Below are 25,698 nucleotides of genomic sequence, written 5' to 3'. Positions count from 1 at the left end.
AAAAACTGCAAAAGAAAGTAATACGTTTCGTCTACCGCCTCCCTCACTACACGCCCGCGTGCTACATTGAAAAACACACATCACTACACACTATACAAGACCGCATTTCTAAACTCGCCTCCAAATACTACAAAAAAAAGCCACCCACCGAAATTCACTCACAGCCGAATTTCATAAAATTGCCGCCACCCCCAAACCATGGTGCAAATACCTATCCCCATATAACATGATACACAACACCACTACCACACATCCATGATCAACAGAACTACTTATAACATGTTATATTCTTTGCATAACAATTTCACTGTTCAGTATCTTTCCAGGTCTTCAACCCGTCAATAGATCTTCACCTGGGCACTAATCGGGCTTCTATTTGGTCCCGACTAGTGAAAGTGGGTTTTCTCGGGGTACTCCCGTTTCCCTCCACATCAAGCTCTTTGACATTGGATATATAGATCCCCGCCAGGCCCGTTTGCTTCATTTTGTTTCGATAACTTGTCAAAATCGGCTGCCGACTTGCTCCTTCTTCAAAGATCAACCGGCCTCTGCTACTTGGACATACCTTCACTTCCGCCTACTTGCCTCACCATCATCTCTGGTCGTTTGTTAATTTCCCATATAAATTCTTTCCGGAAAACTTCAGCGATACAAGTCCTTTCCTAAATAAAACTAGTTTATTTTTTCTCAATACACTTAATTTCCACAGTCACTTTCACTTAAACACACGCTATAATTCAAAATGATTCACGCACTTGACTAACGACTCGATTATCTACCTCTATATCTACCTGTCTGCAATTATATCTCCGCTTTATTTGCCGGGCTTATATACAAAAATAGAGGGCGTGTAGCAAATACTGGATTATTCGTGATGTTCCCCTATCCTTTTAGAAACTCATCACGCGTTACCAGTTACGTGACTTCCGCTGTCGTAACAATATATATATATATATTTAAAATTCCTTAAAGTAGTAATACCTTATATTGAAATGTTGTTATAAATTAGATTGAGATAAAGTGTTTTAAAAAGCCAGAAGCAAAAAATATAGTAAAATAAAATTGTAAGCTGTTGACAGAATAATAAAAGTACCACTGCTGGGTTCTAAGAGATTCCTCTTTTTTATGCATCTAATCTTTATCAAAGTTATTTGATCAGTAGACTCATTATGTAACAAAAAACGATAACTGTAGATTAATGGTGTCAGAAAAACACGCAGGTTCAAGAAGTCTTGATACAAAATGATGAAACCTTATAACCCGAACGCTGTCGAAAGATGGACCTTTCTTCTTCAGAAGCAAAATTGAAATTGATAGCTTCTATATAAAAATATAGGTGGCGTTACATCTATAATGGCGGCTATCGTGAGTCTTAAAATTTTGAAAAACGACGAAGAAAAAATATGTATCGAAGAACTGGCATTTCATTCTACTAGCAATTTGAAATGCTCAACAGAAAAATTAAAAAACTTGAGCGGATCAGTTACTGCTGTGCAGAGAAGAGCAAATGAAGTCTTAACCAGCCTTATAAATCAGGAAAAAACTTCGAATGAAGTCAGTGGTGGACAATATCATTCATTAAAAAGAGAAGGTAAAACGTGACTCATCTAACTTTAAGTTTAACATTAAAAAAAAGAAAGAAAGAAACTTACAGGCTAAGTTACCATGTTGAAATATAAAAAAAATATTAATCCACGAACTTTCCAGCTCTTTAATAATTAATTTTTAAATTTTAAGAGCTCTTTGTCAGGTGGAACTGTAGCCTGTATGTGTAAGTTTTTAAATTTTACGTTAAACTTAATACATATCACGTTTAAGTTATATTAACGATTTAAATCTAACTTCATTAATGGTTGTTTACATAGACCAAATTGTATGACATGGAATTTGTACAAGTAAGTTTGTGCTAAAACTAAAAGCAGTTTTTGTTTTGCTTTCATGATCCTGCTCTACTTCCAAATATCTAGATGCCAGATCTAACGTGTTAAACCAATAAGAGCATTCAAATGTATCCAGCCATGTTACAGTGTTTATTCACGTGAAGTCCATGCAGGATCTTGGCATACCTTCTTTCTTTTTGATAATTATCACTGGAAATGACCAAGTACTATCCAAAGGTTGTATGATGCACTCTTACAGCATCTGCTGTATTTCAGCATTTGTGACCTCCCTAGTGCTCCAAGGAAGTTGATGCAGTGGATACTTTATCATACATATGTTTATAGGATGCCAAGTTACATTGAACTAGTTGGTCATCTAATCCAACAAACACATTGCATATTCAACCAACAAGTTACTGAGTTGATCTTACATCATTAGATCTAGATTGTCAGCACAACTGTCAAATTAACACCCAAAGGTGTGTTAGAAACCCTGTATTTTCTTTCAGTCATGGTACAACAGATGTGACCTTAAATTCGATGACGAAAAACCCACTTTGAGACTGATAATGGTTGGAGATGGCTTTAATGGGTAATGAAGAAAACTTTAATATAACTTTAACGTAACAGCAAATGTACAATGTTTCGACAAGGTTTTGTCATCATCAGGTTTTGTGACCTTAGCACTATCACTAACACTGATCACTTCCAATTACTCAATATACCTATGATTGTTCCAGCTGGATAGCCAATTGCTTATAATTGCAAGGCAACACCAGAAATTTATCCTTTCCCGGGTGGATCACTGCCTGAGCTAGTGCTGCCAGCTTTGTATGTAAAGGAAACTATCTTACACCTGGCTTATATTACTGCATTACATTTTACTAGTGCATTGGACTTGTCTGGATGAGACCACAAAACACAGTTTGTGTACATAGAGGTACTGGTACTACCATTTCCTTTGCCACATACACATATGGACCCCCTATGCTGCCTGCTTATACAAAACTAGACATTAATTATTAATTTCTGAAAAAAACATGGATAGGGGTCTGTTTATACAACATTAAAGAATATAGTTACACAATTATAAGTTAGAAACATAACACTATATAAAAAAAACATTAAATATACACTTCAATTAACATTTCAGAGCCACAGAGTTGATGTTAAGTACTGTCAGCCGGTTGCCTTCCCTCTAGTCAGCAGTTCAAAGTTAATGACAGTAGCAGATAGCTATGCAATAACAAAGAGGGCAAGCAGATTTATGTGGCTTTAATTGATTAATTCACCTAGCTCTATTTCAGACCATTGTGAGCATTAAATTGCACAAAAACCAGTACAGTGTGAACATATTTTGTTTACACATCGTGTACAAAATTTAACTCTGTCCATATCTGGAAATTGGGTAAGGTCACGTTGGTAAAAAAAAAAATCCCCTGTAAAAATTGTTTTTTGGGGGAAAGGTCTTTTGAGCAATATCATAGGCCAAAAAAGATGACAATTTAGCCTGTTTTTGCTTTAATGGACCACTGGATACTCCAAATTGAGGGATCAGAATGGCTGATAACTACTTCAGTTGAAGATATTTAGTTACTACATATTGATTTGGTTCAATTAGTAAGTTAGACATATATTATAATTAGAGGAAGTTCATTTAATATTAATTTTTGAACTTTACAATGTTATTTTTAATTTTACAGTGTGACAATAAATGGTTGTAATCTTTAGCAAACTAAGCCATAGACTGTAATTAATGATTAAATATGATGAGCTGTAAAATTTGAAAGTAAAACAAGCAAGTTTATGTAAATTACAGTTTTTTATGTCATATTTATGAAAATATTTGTTATGCAAATACAGAAACTGTTAAAATGCCTATAAATATTTGACACAGTTTTCAACTTTTTTTTCTTGGTATGTGTCCTTAAATAGACAATGAACTTGAAGAGGAAGATGAAGGTGATGATAAAGATAGTCATGATTCCAAGAAGCTGAAAACATCATAGGAAATGTTTTCATAAATGAAGATTTGAAGACATTGTACGTGTACATTTTATATTTCTTCTTTTTGAATAATTTTACTAGTAGTTCTGTATAAAGCCAAATAATAAAATCATTGTTTGTGTAGATTATAACAAAAGCATTCCTCACATGTTTATTTGGCTACTTCAGAAATGAATAAAAAAATAATTAATTTAAAAATCACAAATAATATGTCTTAAAGCTAAGTTAAATTATCTGCATGCCCTCCTACTCTTGATCACTCCTATTTTGTAACTTGAAGCAAAAGATCAAGAAGTGAAGTATCTCTGACACCAAAAATTTGGAAGGCAACGAACAATAGAATAGTTGTCATGGTGAAAATAACAGCATGTTAACAGTATAATATGCAAAAGAAAGTGCACAGCCCTTCAAAAGGAAGTTAACAAAAATTATAGACTTGAATTGTTCAGACCATTTTCTGCAATTGAGTTGACTTACAGTAAAGTGTGATGTCATTAAACTTTAATGTCTTGAAGTTGTATCAGTGTATATTTGTATGTAAGAAAACAACTTTCAGTTAACAAGAACTTTTTTTATATGTAATTCTTTGCTATAACTTGTAGAACCATAGATCTTGAGTATGTTATATTAAAATGATTTTGAACCCTCACCACATTGTTAAATTCCATGTCATCATTATCTGTTATGCTCTTTCCAATGGCTGTGCTCCTGCAGTATAATTTCCCTTGATAAATGCTCATTTCTAAGGCTGCCATGTCAAAAGCACACCACTACTCTCTTCACTTCTACAGAATGATATTTCTTAATTATGCTGTGTTCTGTTGCCTGGGGCACATAGACAGCTTTTCCCAATAACTGTTGTGTTCATGGATTCTCATCTGTTGCAAGGTACTGCACTTTGCTTACCCAGCTGGGGTACAGTTTGTTGCAGGTCTCGTTCTGTATAGTTCTGGTTCCCCAACTCATTCCATATTCTTTTGTTTTCTAATGCTATTATCTACAAAGGGATGACCCTGTCTTGAAAATTCTAAATCCCCAATCTTGACACATCTTTATGACCAAAGTATATGAATATTTTGTGTCAGAACTGTTACATAACCTTCCCAAAAAGTGATCAAATGTAATTCTTATGCATGTCATTCCACCACGACTTTATATCAACTGTAATTTTCATGTGACTTAACGATTTACATATTCAAAATCATTTTAATGTAATGTACTAAACTTCTGCATAAGTAAATTGTGCTCTCACAAACAGTATTATAATTGATATCCTATTTTCTGTTGATATTTATATGTATAAATGTCACGAGGAACTTTATGAAATGCAAGGATCTAAGGAAATTGACAAGCACAACAAAAGGAATTTGTTTAAACAGCATTTTTTATCTTTTTTATTTTCTTGATATGTGATGCTAATATTATTTTATATAAGGTAATATAGATGTTTTTTGTGGGTTATTGGTTACCTTTGTATACATGGCTTACTTGGTTTTTTCCTTTCTTTATTAATGATGTAAGTTTACAAACATTTGCTTTGATGTTGGTGTTTTTATGTACTAGGTGACAATCCCCAACTTTGCATCAACAGACACTGACCATTTAGCTGGAAGCTGACAGTCTCACAGAACATAGAAGAGAGCTCCTTTAGTAATGTTACCAGTAATCTTCTGGTATATACTAACCTACAGGTTCCCCATTTTGTGATTTTTCTTAACTATACCAAACGCTTTCCTGTTTTCCAGAAGTCTCATTCCGTCTGATTTCTTCCTCACTCTATGGCTCAGCATGGGGCTAAAAATTGGGTTTAAGTATCTGCAGTGGGCAGTGAACAGATAGCTCATTGTTTAGCTTTGTGCTTATCAACAAAACTAATTAACAAACCCTCTGAATGCAAGTGAAGACTTTTCTTAGCTTGTTAGTTTGCTATATTAGTAGACATGAGGTCAGTATCGTGCTAATAGGGATGTACCAGTTTTGGTATAGGAACTTCTCTTGCAAGTTCATCAGCTTCCCTGTTGAGTTTTATCCATGCATAGCCTGGCAAATAAATGTAGGTTATGGTCTTACCATACAGTTCCTTTGCTTCCTGCCATACATCTTGGGACCAAACTCTCTAAATTTTGTACAGTACTGCCTGCAAGTCATTTGTAAGTATTATGTTGGTGGCCCTGTTTTTTTATTGTTTTTTGCTTTCAGCAATCCAGAGGAGAGTTTACTTTGTGGCTTCCAGCTCCATACTTGTGCTACTTGTTTGAAGGTTGAATGTTCCACCAGTCATTCAGATTGTTGTTGCTCTATTAAATGATGAATGCCCAACCAGCTTGTTTACTATCTGTGGTATAAGGATCATCTGTTGCTATTATGGCAGGTCACTGTCTAAAGTTGTCTTCAAATAGGTTCTGACAGGCTTTTATGCCTATTCTCTACAATTTCTACCTAGGCTTGTTTCTACAGATCCCAACCAGATGATTTTTCACAATGGAGCATCTGAAACCTGGTGATGAATATTTGTCAAGGCGGTGACTGTATGGCACCTGTTCACCCATGATTGTCTCCTGAGGCACCTTTTAGGCAGTCCACTGCTTGGCAGTGAGTTGTTTGAGAATTTTGTATGTAAGTACTGTTAGTGCTGTGTGATGCTCCTGAGGCTTGTGAAATGTAATTGGGCCTTGATGGGGGTGGCTGAGGTACATTATGTGACCAGTCTTATACACGTTTCATATTTTTTCAATATTACCTAGCTGTGTAGCATTCATACTGATCATCAGTAGCACATAATCCAGGATGGAGCAGATACTACTTTGGCAGAACAAAATCAGGTGATGTTCTTCTGCTCTACTTCCTGCTGCAATTTATATTCATTGTTTTCTTTGGGAGCTCTAGTTATTATGGTGTTAATGTGCTTGGTAAAATTGAATTCTCTGTCTAAGATGCCCTTCAAGTACTTCACTGTTTTTTCTACAATTATGGCAGTACCCACAAAGGGTGATGATGGGTTGTCCTTATCAGTATGTCTATCTTTGAGTATGTAGAACAAGGCTTTGGCAAGATTGATGACCTTTCCTGTGTCATTTACTTCATTTACTCACCATTTTGAAGGGTGGTTGATTCTTGCATTCAATTTCAGCTTTTCTAGAACCTTTGCTATACACCAGATTGTTGTCTACAAACAGTTAGCCATACTGAATTGAGTTTAACTGGTCCTGGAACTCCATCTTAACACGTATTTATGGTTCTTTATATGTTTTACAAGATAAAGATTATTTCCACAGACGAGTAGTTATAGTTCAGATAAAGGCTGCTGTTGCTTGAGCATTTCTTGAATGTCACTGTGGTAATATTGATTCATGAATCTTTACATGAAGGCCTCACCTTGGTCTTCATCTATATGGAGTAGAATATTATCATCATCAAAAATTACTGGCACCAACATTTTTTAGTTCCTGTGCAAAACATATCTTCCAAAAGTATCCATGAGATTGGACTTGCTGCACAGTTTTATTCCTTTCATGTCTCACCTTTGGAAGCTGATTGCTTGTAGAGAACTTAAGCTCTATTCTGTGCAATCCTTGCATCAGCTGGTTATTATTTTCTCCACATGAACACAGCTTGGACTTGATTGAATGGTTCTCAAACCACCAATATCACTGTTTCACCATTATGGGGTGTTACTTTTGCAGGATTTTTAACTTGACCCACTTGCTCAATTAAAAGTGGGAAATGGAGATAGAACATGGTTTAGCATTATGGCTGATATCAAATGAATTAAATGCTTTTATAATCCAATATAAATATTTTGGTATGCGGTCATATCACAGGTTTTCTACCTCCCCATGTTTAACATAATATTTTTCCAGACTTTCATAAATGCAGGTGTATGTGGTTATAACACAGAATGTTGGTCATAAAAGCTGCTAAGTTCCCTTTGCTCTAACTACGTATTGTCCTCAATCATTTGTGTGTGATGTCATGTGCACTTTCTCATAGGAGATATTCCTGCTATGTGTTAGTTAGTCTGGAATAATTGTTACAGATTCAAACAGCCCTTAAAAGATTTACCAGTTTCCAGAAAAAAGTGACATTTTTTGTGCACTTGTCTTATTTTTCACTATTTTTGTTATTGTGAATAAAGATTATTTCAATACATGGTGTCTAGTCTTTTTTCACACTTCAAACAAATCAGAAAATTCAGGTTTACTCCATGAAACATATGCTGTTGAATCACCTTTTATTCTGGAGATGCTACCCAATCACTTAAGGGAAGTCAGTGCACCTGAGAACACTACAGAGTAGGTAAAAAGGAGAAGATTTGGTGTCATTACCACAGGATTTGTTATTGCAATATTTTCCATTTTTCTCTTGACAAGTATATATTTATGCTTTTCTTAACTCTTATATTATTAAATTTAAAAATGCTTCATACTTGAAGAAATTGCATTATCAACAAGTTAAGAGACACTACCAAATGGAAAAGCTAATCACTGAAGGAAGATGATTGTCTTAGAGGGAAGTCAGGTCTCAGTAAGTCCTGTTCTAGATGTCAGACTTTTTGCCAGTGCTGCAAAGATTTATTACTTACTTCTTGTTGTGGCAGTAGACTCTATTGGAGAACTTCTTGAATCATGCAACAAGAATAGCTGATCATTTTCTTTGTCAATGCACTAGAGGAACACAATAACTGGAGGTCAAGGTGGTGTGTGGTCTGGCAAGTCAGACTAAATGGGATGGTTTCTACTGATTTATGGTCTGCCAGCCATGTTTTTCAACAGATATGACATTGGAGCCTCTCCACAATGAGGGTTATAATGCCAGGGTGACTGAGTTATGGAGATATGTGATATAGTGCAGAAGTGAAGGGTGATCTCTGCCTATGATAACTTGCCATTCTGCCACCTTAGAGTAAGTACCAAATGCTTGTCTGAGTAAAGATGTCACTGAGCTTACACACTACACCTTATTCCCCAGTGATTAGGGCATTTCAGCCTGTTGTTATCCAAATGTCCATAGGTGAGAGGTTTATGCCCCAATAACAGGTCCCTGTGAGAAAAGTTAAGCAGATCTCTCTGTCAACATTTAAAGGTGTAGCTAAACAGGATGTGGATCATTTCCTGAAGCATTTCAATGCTGTATCCTGGGTTTGAATATTCCATCTGTTGAGTCTATCAAGCAGTTGAATGAGTAAAGAGCAACTCTGAGACTGGAATACAATAATATTTGAGTTGTGCTGATGTTTAAAGGTGTTGTAGAATTGAGTTATCTATTGCACTGAGATCAAGCTTCAACAGAGGGGCTTATTGACAGCTTGGCCAATTGCGTGGATGATCTGTGCACTTTGTATGGGAAGGCATATTTTGTAATGGCTTTGGCAAATCATAAAGATGTCATCATAGATAATTTTGTCAACAGAGCACATGGTGAGGTGATTAAGCATCACTTAGGTGTGAGAGACATTTTTATTCTAAAAGAGGCAGCTTCCGTGGCAAGAGTGTTTAAAACTATGGCTTTAAAGAAGTTTGAAGAAGCCTGCATCATTAGTTGCAGTGGCTGTACCTCAGACAGGCTGATCTCTTCAAGTGACTGCTTCATGCCAAGCTTGAGCTATGCTGAGGGCAAACCAGCAGCCAACACATTCTGGTGCTATGACACCACCCTACTGATCCCTAGTGAGTGGCAGGAATTCCTTGGTGCCTATGATGTTTGTACCACACCTAAAACTTACTATGGGAGGAACATGCATGCTTTGTTTGTGAGCAGTTGAGTTATTTCAAATTGAATTCTCTATGCAAAAATATTGACAAGGTTGCTACTTTTGAACATCTGCACAGCATTTGACAGCAAGTGATAAAAATGCTATTTCAGCTATGGGAAATTAATGGAGCTCTATTTCAGTCTAGCCACTGATTTAACGAAAAGCAGTGGACAGCTTGCATCAAAAGCTTGAGAGGTCAACCCATCTTTATGAAACCCTATGTAATGCTTTGTAGTACCCATAATGATAGGGGGAAGAAATAGTTCCCAATTGATACAGTTGCTGCCAGGACACTGGTTGATCTCGTTGTGTATCAGGCATCCCAAAGTGAAGCCATCACTCCTACCAATTAATACTGACTTTATTCTTGCAAATGGTGATCAGCTAAATGTGACTAGAGAAGCCTATCTACAAATATGTCTTGATAGTGTCTACCATAGAAATTGGCTGTTTCTAACTTTGATTTTGGCATTGGTATCCTAGGGATGATCATGTTGTCAGTAACATTTGCCTGTACAACAGTTTAACTGGATTTCTACAAGAAAACCATTCAATAACAGCCAGCCCAGGTACAGTGAAATGCATGAGTGTATGTTATGGAGAGAGTCATAATACCTCTGTGTACTTAAGTGGTTTTCCGTGAGTTACTGTGGATGGTGTCTGGTACATTGTGATTGTGTAATACACTGACAGAACCAATACATGAAACACATAGCTTCATGTCCAGAAAGCAGGCAGCATTCACTTGACCAGTAATCTGTCTGTTCTGTATTAATTTTATATTGGAATGTGTGATGTGACTGTTAATGGATATCTTGTTAGTGTAGGAATCCCCCCCCCTCCCAATGTCTTTCCTACTTGTGTTAGCTGTTACCATGACAATGATTTACAATGGGCAGTACAGCTGAGTGAAACTCAGTGATGCATAAAGGACCAGGGAAATCCATAGGTGCAAGGGATATGTTGTTTACAGGCAATATACATATAAAACGTTTACTTGACCATAACTTTAAATTTACAATTTTATGGTTTCATGATTATAATACTGTCTAAAAGTAATTATAGGAAAAGAGAAACTTGGTAATTGAGCCATTATAATTCTAAACTTACACTTCTAGCTAAGCCTCTGACCAATTAGAATTCATATAATCTTACATTTACAACTTTTTCTCTTTAGGATAAAGTTCTTAACTGTTCTAGCTATGTTGTTCATTCAATGAGCCAGTTGTTTGGCTACTCACCTAAGAGGAAGATTTGTTATTAGCTAATGCATTGGACATGCATGATCTGACCAAGGCTGATACTAGACCAGTCCTGAAGTCCTCTGAGGTGCCAAAGACCTCTGAACCACCTTCAACATTTGGGCTGATGAAGGATGGATCAACCAATACTTTCACAATGCCTAGCTAGCTGATAGAGCCAAGCAGTGTATCCTCAGTTCAACTCACTACCCCAGTGCTTGAAGCAACTTCAGTACATGTTAGGTGAAGTAAAGGAAATGTTGGGACAATGTTATAATACAGTGATGCCCCCTCAGATGATATGTAGCAATGAAAAATTACCTCCAACAGAACCTGTACATCCCAAAACTGAAAAAAAAAAACATTCCTGAAGTTAAAGTCCGGAAAATGACTATCTAAATCCCAGTGAAGGTCCAACTTCATAGATCAGGCAACCCCAATGAAAGCAATTAAACTATTAATCATGAAACTGAGAATTGGAGTATCAGTGTCTACAGCCACACAAATGAAGTTGACCACAATGGCTCACTGAAGTTCCCAACAACACCTTGGACAGCCATCATTCGATAACGTATGCTTTAGCAAATACAAGTCCAGAGGAAGAATTATCAGGACCAAGCTGCTAAGTGGACAAAGGCTTGGATACTATACAACCAAGAGGAGGTTTGGTTGCTGAAGCTCAATGATCCATCATCCCAGCTGAAAAAGAAGCCAAGGAGATAATATGGCAGATCACTGCCACTAGGAGAAAGTCAACCTTTTCCTATGAAGGCCTATTAACATAACTCTGTACCTGCCAAACTTTGGGGTGAATGTTGTTCCCAGCAGTGAAGTCAAGTTGCATAATTCTAGCATACTCCTACTATTTGCAGAGTTACCCATTTAATTACTTGTTTTCACATCATTGTGGTTTCATGTAAAATTTTGTTTGGGAATTTACCAAAAGAGGTTGTTAGATCTTTTGAATGTGAAGTGATTCTTCTTGACTATTGCATCACTTGACATAGTTCTTTTTAGACCACCCTCAGTAACTTGCAAGTTAACCATTGGGGCTGAGCCAAAGCCTACCGTGTTAGGCTAAAATTTAGCAGATGATAACTGTTTAATTAAATCTACATCTAATCATGTGGTTTATTAATGTTTTTTGAGCTAAAAAAAATGTCGCATCTTGCACACCATTATCAGATTTCTTTCTCTTCATTTCTGTATTTTTAATTATTTTCTAATGTCCATGCGTTTTGTATCATGAACTATCCCAATTAACTCATCAATATAACTATCTTTTCTTCAGTTTTTATCCTGGAAAAGGTTTAGGCCTAGTGTGAATTTAAAGTAGGAGTAACAAATATAACTCTTGTTGACTATTGAAGAAAAATAATAATCTACAATCTGTTATAAGGTCTTGTAGACTACTGTAAAGGAATTTGTTTCTCCTTTCTATGAAGTAAAGTGGTGTTAATGGGAGAACTGAGGTTATCTTTTTACAGGAAGGATAGTGATAGAAAATTATGCTAGTTCAAGCAGTAACATTTATCATTTGTGATTTTGTTTGATGCACATTTATTTTGTATGCTGTTTTTTTGGGGGCTGTTACATGTTTACAAACTTCTTGATGTTTAAAAAAATTACAATACTGAATAAGAGATCAGATTCCCCCAATGGCACGTATTTGTTTTACTGACTGTTATGAGTAACAGCTAAAATCAACAGTGCACTTGAAAATATCCTTAAACATAGAAATGAGATCACCACTCAATGTGTATGTCGTCTCGCATACAATGCTAAAAATCGGGTTTCAGTGCACGTGATGGACAGACCACAGATAGCTTTGGCCTTAACAACAACCAAAAGAAATGAGATATGGTTTAAAATACTTGGCTGTGAAAGTTATCTAAGGATAAAAATAATATGATAACTTGCATTAGGCATTTAGAGAATATGGAATTTGTAGCAATAGATTGCATTAACTTATGTTGAGTATCCAATTTTTTGTTTTATTTTAGGAGATAAATTTAGTCTGTTTATTTTCTTCAGAATTAGTCATTTTTACGTAGGGTTAACAGATTTATAGAGTGAAAACTTGGTAATTGTTTTTTCTTTTCATACAGAGTAACAGCTCTGAAACAGTTTAAATTATAATAACACACTTTTTGCCATTCGTTAAATAAGCTGATGTTTATTGTATCACATTTTAAAACCATAGACAAACAAAATTTGGTAAAAGCTTACATAATTAAAAACATGCTATGTTGTGTTCAACTACTCAAAAACAAAACAAATTTGTTTCTTGTTTTCTTTTCAGCTGGGTAGCTTTTCAGATTTCAATGGCAGGTTAAGAAAATGTAGCAGAGTGGGAGGGAACATTGTACCATATGGTCTTTATCAAGTGATTCTCCAAGCGAAATCAAAGGAGCCATGCATATTGACAAAATGTTCATATCAAAACTCGCATTGATGTACAGAGAAACCAGGAAAAGTTAATACTTTTATTAATTCTGATAGACAAAAAAATCTAAAAACTGGAATGTTTTATAACCCTTTTTGACTATAGTGTTACAAATTATTATAAAGATAGTACCTTAGTTTCCAGTTACAAATTTTGACTTTTTAAGCAGTACAGGATTGAGTAATATTGTAAAATATATTTGGAACCATAAAGGGATTTTACTAAGGTGTAAAGAACTAATGAAAATGGAAAACTATCAGGTGTTTTGACTTTATTAAACGGAAAATCATGTTTAAAACAATGTGGAAGGATATTATTGAGCCTTTAATCTTTATATTTTACTGAATGAGTTTGTTTTTACCACATTGATGGACTCCTTTCATATTATAGTTTTTTTTAATCCCTCAGTGGAGTATGATTTGCAAATCCTATATTATTTAGATGTCATAATTCATTCCCATTTATAATTAATAATCTAAATTAATCATGAATATTCAGTCCCTTCCTTACTGTTACACATACTACTACTGTTATAAAAAAGTTCTGGATATTAAGTTATTATATACACTTATGGTTAACTTGGAATAGTTTATTCATTCTGGAGTTTGAATTTGAGTGTGGTTTGCAGTTCAATCTAACTTTTGCTTAGTACAATAGTACAGGCTATTAGTTTCTTAAATAGCTTTTTTCCTTTTTGTGCGAGAGCAAATGGTTATTTCCTATTAAAAGAATTTACTTATTACATTTCTGCATTCTTCCTTGTGTGATACCAATAAGTTATACAAATTCACATATGTATTTGTATGTATATTTATTGACTTTGCACCAACAATATTCAGTGTATTTTAATTAACTTCAATTTGTGGATACCTTCCTCAAACACCAATAAAACAAATGGAAAACTGATTTTACTTCTATTCAAATTATAATGTAACTTTGTGAAAGATGGTGCAGGGGAATAATAGTTTTAAACAAATGTTGTTACTAATTAGGTTGAAGTGTAGAAACTTTAACTTTGCATAACCAAATATTTGAGAAGCAAACTAGAATTTTTCTTTGCATTATATTTAGTAATACATTACAATATTGGCAACAATTATTCTCTAAGGAGGTCTTTTGGAAAATACAAGTTCATTCTAGTGTAATTTGTCTCCCTGCTCTGAATCATATTAACCCCTTCCGTGATTTGCCTGAGGTAACTTGGGTGCCCGCCATGTTTCAAAAAATATTTGCCTGAATTAACTATTTCTCAAAATTTACTTGGATAACCAAATTCAACCAGTAAATATTTATTGTCTATGTTCAGAGTAACAATCCTTTATCCTTAGAATTTCTACACTGTTTAAAGCAATAATTTTAAAATGTATTCTTTGCCTTGTTTTAATACATAAACTGTATATTACTTGAATTTGTGGTTACCTTTCTCAAACACAAATGAAATAAATGAAGAAAAAATATTTACTCTTATACTAATTGTAATGTAAATTTGTGAAAAATGATTCAAGTTATCAAGATAGTAGAAAATGTAAATAAACCAATGTTTGCTAAATAAAAACCTGTATAATCAAACAAGTGACAAAGTAATGATTTTATTGAAGATTTTAATGGTACAACAGTAGGTGTTTTGTATGGATATTTTTCAGAGGAAGTGGTTTGAACTGTTGGTCTTTTCAAACAGCTAATGCAACTCTTAGTGAACAAATGCTTCCAAGTGGTTTAGTGACAATAACTAACCCTCCATTCATAACATTTTTGCTTTTCTTATGCAGTCAATGTAAAGGTAAGAAACAAAACCAATAAATTGAAAATTGTTTATGAGAATGAAGTAATTTGTATGAGAAAAAAAAAGAGAACAAGCATGGATTAGTATGGTTTACAGTGGTAAAGTGAAAAATAGAAACCAAGAGCTATTATACAATTTTTCTTATGTAATATAATAATTTTTTGTTTTATAAAGAAAACATCAAATTTCAAATGCATATTAAACTTACATTATCACCAATCATTAAAATGGAAAACAGAACAGTAAAAATATATTCAACATTTTAATTACAAGGTTGATAAAAGGCTTTCATTTTGATGTCATCATGGTGACAAATTCTGAAAGAAAGAAAAAATTAATCTAAGTTACAAATGCAGTAATTATAATTCTAAAAAAACATAAATGTTGTATTTAGAATATTTAACCAATTTTACGAATTAACTGTTCAGTATGAAAAACTATCTTACTTTTATTACATATATAACATTTAATGAATTCTTTGAAAACTTTAATACAAACTATCACTAAGGTCAATTTTTACTTTAGATGATACCCAGTTTTGAAAAGGTAAGGGATGAAGCAGATTGTTTGTTCAAGCATGGATATTGGAACAAGGCCAGTATATGATTTTGTTCAGCATTATTTGTATCTATGATATTTTAATGTAAAACAGTACTCTAATTTTGGAACTTGAGAATCCTAATCAGCACCATCTATCCCTACATTATGTGATCAGAAGTTAATATTACACACTAGCGTATAGCCCATCAAATATAACGGGGCAAGTATTACCACCCCAACCCCACATTTCATAGTTAATTGAAATAAACAAATTTTGCAAAATCAAGCTTGACCAACAAAGAAGCAGAAAAGTGCAGTTGAAGCAGCCAAACATCGGTAAATTCCTTTGTGAGCCAATCAAAATTTAGATCATTCATTAATTCGTGGTGTATTCATAGAATAATTATTGGTAAAAATCAGTTAGATTTTTAGTAACACTAGGTTCCCACAATGGCTTTTATGTTATGTTGTTTGACAAGAAAACTGGAAAAAATATTTGTTGATTTATTCATTTAGTCTCCATTTATTAAAGAGGGTTTGTCTTTTTTATTATTATTAAGAACATTGGTGATATAACAGAAAATGGTTTAATTCAGAAACAATTTAAGTTTAAAATTTAATTAATATCTTTACTTTCATAATAACTTTTCCTATGCTACGTCTTTTAACTGTAGGCTTATTATACCAACACTCACTACATTTATAAGGTTTCATGTCATTTAATACAAAGCCAATTACAGAAATAGCAAATATAGATAGATAGATACTCACACCGAGAAACTGAAGCAGTTAAATGTAACATTAATAGCTACTTTTATGATTTGTGGAGAAATTTGAATTGTAAAACAATAAGACAATATAAAAATTATTGATTTTTTTACTTCTCTTTCAAATTTTACTCATGAAATATATATACACACACACACATATATATTATTATAATTAATACTTAAATGTTAATTTAGATAATATCAGTTAATTTTGATTAATAACAAACCAATTATAATAAATAAGCACACACCAAATTTTAACTACCACTTCATTTGCTCTTACCATTTAATGTTCTGAAATTAAACTAAGAAAAAAACACACACCTTCATAATTTACTTGTCCATCACCATCAATATCTGCTTCTCTAATCATTTCATCTACTTCTTCATCTGTTAATTTTTCCCCAAGGTTTGTCATAACATGTCGAAGTTCAGCTGCACTAATAAAACCATTACCATCTTTGTCAAATACTCTGAATGCCTCTCTAATTTCTTCCTCACTATCTGTATCCTTCATCTTCCTTGCCATCATTGTAAGAAATTCAGGGAAATCAATAGTGCCATTTCCTAAAAATATACAAAAGTTTATGAAAACAGTTTCTTATGAACTTATCGATTCTTTACTTTATATCAGTCATGTCTAAAATTAAGAGGGGAGGGGACATACTATCATCAGCAATATTTGAAAAATACTTAGGGTGAAAATAGTTTAATTTAAAACAAAAAAATGACCCAAGCATTTTTTGACAGAGTAAAATCTTTCATACAGGATACATTTAACATAACAGATGAAAGGTTACCTTTCAAAAAAAATGTGGGTTTCTTTACTTGTAACTGAGATTGATCATTGTTGTTGTTTTTGTTTTTTTTATATACATACAATACAGCTCTACTTGTTTGAAACATTAATATGCCCCATAACACCAAACTTAAAACTGTTGATGATGAAAATGTTATCTTACAATTTTCCATCTCCCACCAAGAAAACTAAGATTCCTCAAATGCTTGTATAAAAAAAGGAGGAAGTAAATGTAGGGATAACTAATATAAATTCATTAATATGTTAATTTTTGCCTATGCTATTATGTACAGATGATGCAAATGTCATCCCTACTGTCTTGTTTGCATTGTTTTTGAAAGATTGATATTAGCAATCCCTACATTTACTTTCTTGTTTGAAGTTTTTATTACTTTTTTTTTCAATGCAGTGCTTTAATAGATATAGGAGGGTTTGTATTTATAAACAAGTTCTAAATACAATAAGATTCTAACTGTAATATTTATTGTCTATCTATTATTGGCTAGTAATCTCTGTTCAACCTATACTTAAGCTTTTTAAAGGAACACCAAATTTCTGCAAGAAAGCTAACTTCAAGGGTTAATGCTAACCATTTACACTAGAATTATTATTATTTTTTTTAAATCACTACTCATTATCAGTAATACTTATAAAAGTGGATACTGTTTGAAACAATCTCACTTCAGTGAATTTGGTTGACACCATTGGTTTGGTTTTTGAGTTAAGTAATAAAAAAGAAAAATAAGAAATTCAAACTTTTTGATATGATATTTACAGACATTCCCAGAACTTGTGACTCAGTCATTACACAGATATTGTTATAAAAGGAAACGTTGTACAGTATTGGAAAGTTCTGATGAAGGAAGGAAGGGGGGAGGGCAACTGCCCAGGGGCCTGGGCCATTTAAACCTGGTTATGTCGTAAAGACCGCAAAACATCTTTAGGCCATATCTTCATTTAATGATAAAAACCATAGTATTTGGCTTTTCTTTGCATATAGATGCTTGATACATTAAGAACAAATGAAATAATAATTTGAGTAATAATTAATATGTATTTGTTACTTTATAGATTTAATACATATTTGTTGTTACTTTATTAATGTTTTTACGCTTATACTGTGAGGTAAAAACGGCTGCTATGATTTTGTCTGGTTTTGTCATTGCTGTCCTAATTTATGATATTTTTAATAAATTCTTGAAAATGTTAAAAAAAAAAGAAAGAGGGCCCGGTGAGGATATTTGCCCCGAGGCCCATGCTGGCTCTCAACGTTCCTGCTTATTGAAGAGATATTTAAAATACCATTTCGAATAACAATCCGAGCCATCTCTACATAGGCAGTGCTACTGCCTGCCTGATTACACAACAGGACATATCATAAACTGTGATCAATTTTATATAAAATTCATAATGAAAAGAAAGTTAATTCAAAGAAGCTACTTACAAATTACACCAACCTGCCTGCAATGGTTTGTATGTCAACAACCTACAGACAACTACCCTTAACAAATTGCAAGTATAATATGATGTCATAATTCTACTGATGATACGCACTCAACCTACACAGCTTGGAGCTTTACTACATGTTCATGTTTTTCTTTCCAAGACAACAAAAATACCTGAAGTGACCTGAAGAAGGCATCAGTATAGAAGCCAAAGCTAGTCCTCTTTTCACTCAACGGGCAGTTGCAGTCCATGAAAGCTCTCAAACCTAGAAGGTTGTTAAAATTTACCTTCCATGTCATTTATACTTTTATGTTTAATCTGCAATATTTATGACAAAACTTTTCCGTTGTTGAGGCCATAAATAAGCAGGTTAACGTAAACAAAATGACACTTTGGAAACATAGTTACAAGATGACTCTTTACTTGTAGTTTAGTTGGGAAGAAAAGATACAGCTAGATAATTGTTACTTATTTTGGAAAGATATATAAAAAACATTTTCTATATATTTTTCTACTTTCCTGGAATTAATTTCCGCCAATCGACAAGCTTGTTTCAGAGTGAAGCCACATTAGGCTGTCTGCTGTGTCTACTGCAGGATTCAAACCCTGTGTTTTAGCATTGTAAGTCCTTAGACTTAATGCCATCTCCCCCAGGGGACAGCCAACACGCAAAGATCAGCATTTGACAATACTCACCAGATTCCTTAGGAAAACATGGCAGGTTAAGAGATCAGAAAACCATTGTTTGAAATATTACATTTTTATAGGGAGAACAAAATAAAGTGCAAAAACCTGAGATGGTAAATATTTTGTAATGAATTACACTCTCAAATCTATGCGAATGAGTCATTTATATTACTGACAGTGGGTGTTTCTTAAGTTTTAAATACAGTGTTAGTTTTTTTTGTCAATTGTATGCTAAAAATTCTCAAAAACCAAGGAATTATTATCACATTTTTTCTGCTTAAAGTGTGTAACCCTGTAAAAAAATTGTCCTGAGGAAATGTATGGCAGAGATGCAAATAACAATGTAATGGGAAAACACCTCACCTCCTCTAAGAAATAGCTTTAATGAACTAGAGCACATATCATTAAGTTTTGTCTGAAAATAAACTATTCTGTAAAGTTTTCAATACAAGTAAATATAAAGCCAAATACTTTAGCAGGGTTCATACACCACAGGTTAATAAATTCCATGACATCCAAGGAATTATTCTCTCATATTCCACGATTTGAATGTTATTTTTTCCAGGACCATCATACTTTTAACCATTTTGCACAAATAGGAACAAAATAATATCCAACATGCAAATAGGTTTCATTATTTAGTAATCAACTTCCCATGTTAGTTTAAATGTTCTTGTAATACATTTTTTAAAAAACTTTCCTTTCATGACTGACACTCTCAATTACACTATTCATTTGCAAGTTTCCTCAGTGTCATTTATTTCATTAGAAGCATAATTTTGTTAGTTCTTTGCCACCCACTTATGCCAAGTTTTTCTTAACAAGAATATCCTCTTCCTCACGAATAGCCTCGTAAAAATTATTTCTTTACATTCTTCTGCACTTTCCTCTTCTACTCAAGATATTCTGTCTGCCTTGAGTTGCAAGTGTCAGCATTGCTTTGTTACACAATTTCATGAAGGTTTTCAACCATAATTTACCCATGGAAAGAAATGTCCCTTTCAAAACTGGCTTGACCACAAGACAGAATGAGGCAGCTTTTCACAACACTCTACAACCTTTCCTGATGATGTAAGGCAAATGATACAGACTACAATGTAACTGAACTTGTGGAAATTTCCAAAATATTCAATGTGTTTTTTTTCATTGAACTTCCAGAACAAGATATTTTAGCTACAACAACTTATTCTTTAAGACATTTTTGAATATGCCTGGTGCCAAATGTTTCCCTTTATTCATCACTTGTGGATCAAGACAGATTCCTAAACAACACATAAGCAATTACCATTTTATCCACCAGTTTAACTGTTATCTTTTGCAGGAAAGTAAGAGCTACAGTGTCCTTTTCCCTAACTTATAACTTCACAAGTTTGACAGCTAAGGTTGTTGCAGAACAGGCTTCACAAATTGCTTCATTAAAGTTATCTTTTGGAAATATCCAGAATGAGTGGCATCAATGAGCTACCACTTCAGAAATATGACAAAAAATGGTAAAGCTATTTCAGTAGACTTAAAAGCCACCTTTGTAGGAAGCAAGACACCACATTTTGCATATGAATTTGATTTTGTTTACAAGTAGTGTCTTTCTCTCTGTAAAATGTTGACTTATTTGATAATCAAAGTCCATATCTTTTGGGTGTGAACTACCACACTGTTCGTATCTGACTTTGTTGGTTTTGTACATATATCAATGAACTAGCAAAGATGTTTTCATTATTAGCACTGTTCAACACCTAATGCATTTTTTTTTTTAGAGTAACCTTGCCAATATTAGAAATATCAGTTGATTTGAAACACACATTACATTGATCTTCTCCAATTAATCTTGAATGCTCAACCTACTTTTTACACATGCTGTGGATCAACCACTGATCTTGAAATTTGAATGTGTAAAGTTTGATTTAAGAGAATTTTAATTCAACAGACACTTTCCTGGAGTTCCAATTATCTTCAGTAACATGATCCCTCCCCATAATAGTCAAATTTAATTGATGCTTGACAGGTTTTACAAACTTGAAAATGCATATTGAAAAAGGATGTTCAATTCACTACAAAACATTTCATTTTAATTTCAGTTATAGTTGTTAATATTTCATAATTTATAAACTTGCATATAAAAAATAAAAGTTTCATTTGCTTTCATCTTTAAGAAAAAAGTATTTACAAATATTTAAAGCAAGTTATTATTTTAGTAAATACTCTAAAGGAGTGTTTCTCAAATGCCAGTCTGTGAACTGGTACTGGTCCTTGAATTAATTTCTGTCAGTCTGCAACATGTCTTGGCTGTTGAAAGCACCAACACTTATGTTTTTTTCAATATCTGATGACTAAAAGTCCCCCAAGTTCTTTTCTCCAAACATTTTTTGGGAACTTTACCAGTCTACTTTGCCAAGAGTTAGGGAACCACTACTCTAAAGCATACAAAAGTGAAAAGTGAGCACTAAATCATTCATGGTTCTTGACTGGTCCACCTCACTGTTTAAATAATTTAAACCAAGTTCAGAAACTGCAAATGATCAGTCTTGTTCCTGTAATATGAAACTTGTTTTTTTTAAAATGAAAACAAAACACCAAGCTGAAAAACATAACTTTTATGATATGGAAATGAAAAGCTTCAAAATAAATGTTTAAGATGAACTTTTATTGTGCATTACAAGTAGTTTAGACAATTTTATTATCACATTCCATGTCTTTCAAGGCCTGGTAAATTCCATGTTTCCAGGATTTCCAAAACTCATTTTAGTTATAACTGAACTATTCACACAGCTTAGTTAATTCTTTCAACAGGCCTTTTCTTTCAACACTAAAGATGATACAACGAATGAAATTTTCATACAATAATTTTAACAAAAATAAGTGACTCAGTTTTAGCAAATTATTATTTAAGTCTTAACTTATGATATATTTACCAGCACAAAGACTTACTTTTTTTTATATTAGGTCCAAAACATTAGTTTGAACTATAAAAGAAAATCAATGACCTATAAATCTTACAGTAACCTTAAATTCAACAAATAACCCACCAATACTTGTTCTATTACCTATTTACTGACAAATTTAGCAAATATAATCACAACTGGCTACTAACAAATTTTGGATTATACAAGAATGCATGTGAAAAATGATTAAAACTAATTATAACAAAAGAAAAAAAACAGTAAATGAATAAAAAATAATGTATATCCTTTTACACACCATCTGCATCAACCTCATTAATCATATCTTGTAATTCTGCTTCAGTAGGATTCTGGCCAAGTGACCTCATAACAGTTCCAAGTTCTTTGGTTGTGATTGTTCCATCCCCATCTTTGTCAAACAGAGAAAACGCTTCCTTGAATTCTGCAAAAGTACACATTTTTGAAATAAATATGAATGAAAAAAATTACTACAACAAAACATTTAGAAGCTTTCAGACACATATATTTTAGAAACAATGTTTAATATTTTTACAGAAGAAAAACAAAGTACAACTAGAATGTATAAAAAACAAAAGCTTCTTCCATTTGGTAAAAATACTTAATACACAGCAGAATCTTAACATCTTAATTTGGGAATTATGCACAATACTGTCTTTAAATATCTTGATACTATAATTTATATATTTATTACTAATAATTTTCTTTACACAGATGTTGAGATTTTGACTATATAACATGCATTCAAATCTAAATTTTTTTTTTTTTTTAAAGTGACTGTATTTTCCTATCTCTCCACTGAACCAGAACCATTGACACAACTTTGTTCTTTATATTTTACTATCAGGCTATGCACACATTTGGCTAACTAAATGATAATGATGTATGGGTGTAGGGAAATCCCAACTTTATGCATATTAAATACAAAATAGGATCCAGTGTTTTTCAACAGTCAGAGAGCATTTTCTGTGAATATTGTTTTAAGAGCCAATTTATGTCATCAATACAACATATGCAGCGTATATATAATGTGCACAAAAGGATCATTCTACATCCCATTCCATATCACCTTTTGCAAATGGCACATGATAATCCAGTCATTATATTCCACCAGCTTCCATTTGCTACATTAACAGATTGATTGTAGTGAGATAGATGGCTCTGAATTATTTGAGTTATCAGATTACCATCCCTTTTAATTCCTTCATGATTTTACATGACAACTGTGCTCCATTATTCAAGCTTTCTCGAACTATATATAATGTTTATTAACTTCCTCCACTTCATAGATTATTTGTTAGGAAAAGCCAATAAAACGTTTGAATATCATAAATAAATAAAAAAACAAAACAAAATTAGTTGGGTTACTAAAACGCATTTTACTTGGCCTAAGTATTTTACCTTGAACAGCATTTAACTTCACACACACACAAATATTCAGATGTCTGTACATGCTATTATAATTAACAGTACTATGCATATTCTTAGAATGAAAACTAGCCCTTTCTATATTTATGAAAACACTAAAATGCTATAATCAAGTGGAATTTTTCCACAAATAAGAAGTTCAATTTTAATAATAACTAATAATTTGTACTTAAGATATTTTATTGATATATTCATTTTGCAAGAAAATATGAAATACAAGATATTTAAAATTATTTTTTGCTGACACCACATACAATTCACCTTATACAAGAAATACTTAATCTTATTTTAACAATTCTATATCAAGTCATTTCCTATTCTATAAAAGAAAAAAAAAAAAGAGAAAAAGCCCAATATTAAGCCTCTCACCCACAACTTATTTTCTTAGACCAACTATCACTAGTTGCCCAGTTCTGCACTCTACTGTTGATATTCTACAGCAAGCGAGTTGAAACTATATACCACATTTCAAACTAAGCCTCTCTGATTTTATAAAATACTAGTATCTCCCCCCCCCCCCCTGGTTTTTATATTCAAAACTTCTACAAACAGAACTAAAACCTATTTGTCCTCTTCATCACAGCTAAACACTCAACAGATAGCTAGTGTTTTATCCACAACCCAAGTACATAATTTTACATTTCTCTGGGGTGACTTACTCAGCAAAAAATAAAATAAAAAACTATCAACTACCTCCAAAAGTTAATAATGCACAAAAACACTTCTCAAACTATAATGTGCATCATTAATTTAATTACAAGTTCACAAATGCTTTTCTGACCATAAACCAACACTATTGGAAAAAATGTTCAATCCAGATGTAATCAGGTGTTGTGAGTCTTAAGAAAAACAACAAATGTCCCCATTAACATTTTGCCAAGTTTTCAAGGTTTTAGATAAATTTCATCAATACAAGAAACTTCAATTTATATTATTTATGTTTTAATTTCTTAATTTGAAAGAAAATATTTAAACTAAATACCAAATAGGCTTTGTGTCGTATGGCATGTCTCGTCTTATTACTCAGTATATATTTTATTACACTTACCATGCTATATCTATAGTGATTAATGAATCAGAAACTTATACTTTAGACATTTATATGCTAGAACACAAAATAAGAACCTCCCATCTTTTTGATCTGCCAAAATATTGATATATTTTGCAAACCTACGAGGATAGCCCCACCCACTTCTCTATTTTTCAAGTCACTTGTTTACTCATGCACTTCTCTTAAGTACATATTATAATCAACAAAAAGAGCACATTCCAAACTATATAAATCTGACAGCCATTTGTAATTGACCTGAAGGGGAAACTTGTAATTGACAAATTTAAGTCTACTGAGTAAGTCGTTGCTCTGAGCAGAAACGAGATTTTTCTTAACCCACATGCAGCTTGGTTAGAAAGCCAGATAAATTAGTGGTCTTACATGTACCAGTTTAGTAATTTTACAAGTTTTTGATTTTCTAAAATGCATCTTTGAAATCTACAAAAATTAGTCATACCCCTCCTTCCGATAAAATAAATGAGGCTTAGTAAGTACAATGCAAAAGCACAAACCAATTTCACAACATCTTAAATATTAGGAAACATTGTTATTCTATATATTTTTGATTTATTGCGTGATGATTTATGACAAATAACTGAAAATTAAACACTTATGAGTAAACATATACACACACACACACATATATATACACACTTTCATAAGCACTTATACAGTTTGTACACCCATATTGCTAAATTCTAACAAGTTCAGGAAGATAACAGACATTCAAGTTTATTGATTGGTCCAGACTTTGTACAGACTGATAAACATTTTCTTCCATTTTCAATAATTTAGACAATAGACCACTCTATTTTGCATTGTTCTACATCTGAAACAAATGTTAAAAATCTTGAGAAAAATTAAAGTAATGTAAGAAAAGGTAATTTCTATTAGAAGTTCTAACTGAATTATATATATATATATATATATATATATATATACACACACACACT

At 32.9% G+C, this 25,698-nt stretch overlaps 1 protein-coding gene and 1 long non-coding RNA gene across 2 annotated transcripts in view; one reads left to right on the top strand and one right to left on the bottom strand.

Annotated features, from left to right (window-relative positions):
* Positions 1-1,336: 1,336 nt before the first annotated feature.
* Positions 1,337-13,559, top strand: LOC106466114. The gene is made up of 3 exons (XR_001291249.2): positions 1,337-1,591; positions 3,816-3,923; positions 13,183-13,559. It is a non-coding gene; the product is annotated as an uncharacterized LOC106466114 (long non-coding RNA).
* Positions 13,560-14,895: 1,336 nt separating this feature from the next.
* Positions 14,896-25,698, bottom strand: part of LOC106466113 (calmodulin) — a 24,370-nt gene continuing 13,567 nt past the window's right edge. The window contains exons 3-5 of the mRNA XM_013926353.2: positions 22,547-22,690; positions 16,744-16,986; positions 14,896-15,426 (exon numbers count right to left, since the gene is read on the bottom strand). Of these exons, the coding sequence (XP_013781807.1) occupies positions 15,398-15,426; positions 16,744-16,986; positions 22,547-22,690 (416 nt within the window). The 3' untranslated portion in view covers positions 14,896-15,397. The remainder of the gene's footprint in view (positions 15,427-16,743; positions 16,987-22,546; positions 22,691-25,698) is intronic.

This window comes from Limulus polyphemus, unplaced genomic scaffold (genome assembly GCF_000517525.1).
Source record: "Limulus polyphemus unplaced genomic scaffold, Limulus_polyphemus-2.1.2 Scaffold2155, whole genome shotgun sequence".
NCBI classification, from domain to species: Eukaryota; Metazoa; Arthropoda; class Merostomata; order Xiphosura; family Limulidae; genus Limulus; species Limulus polyphemus.
The sequence above is the reverse complement of the archived record's forward strand: the minus strand, read 5'-3'. Positions and strand labels throughout refer to the sequence as shown.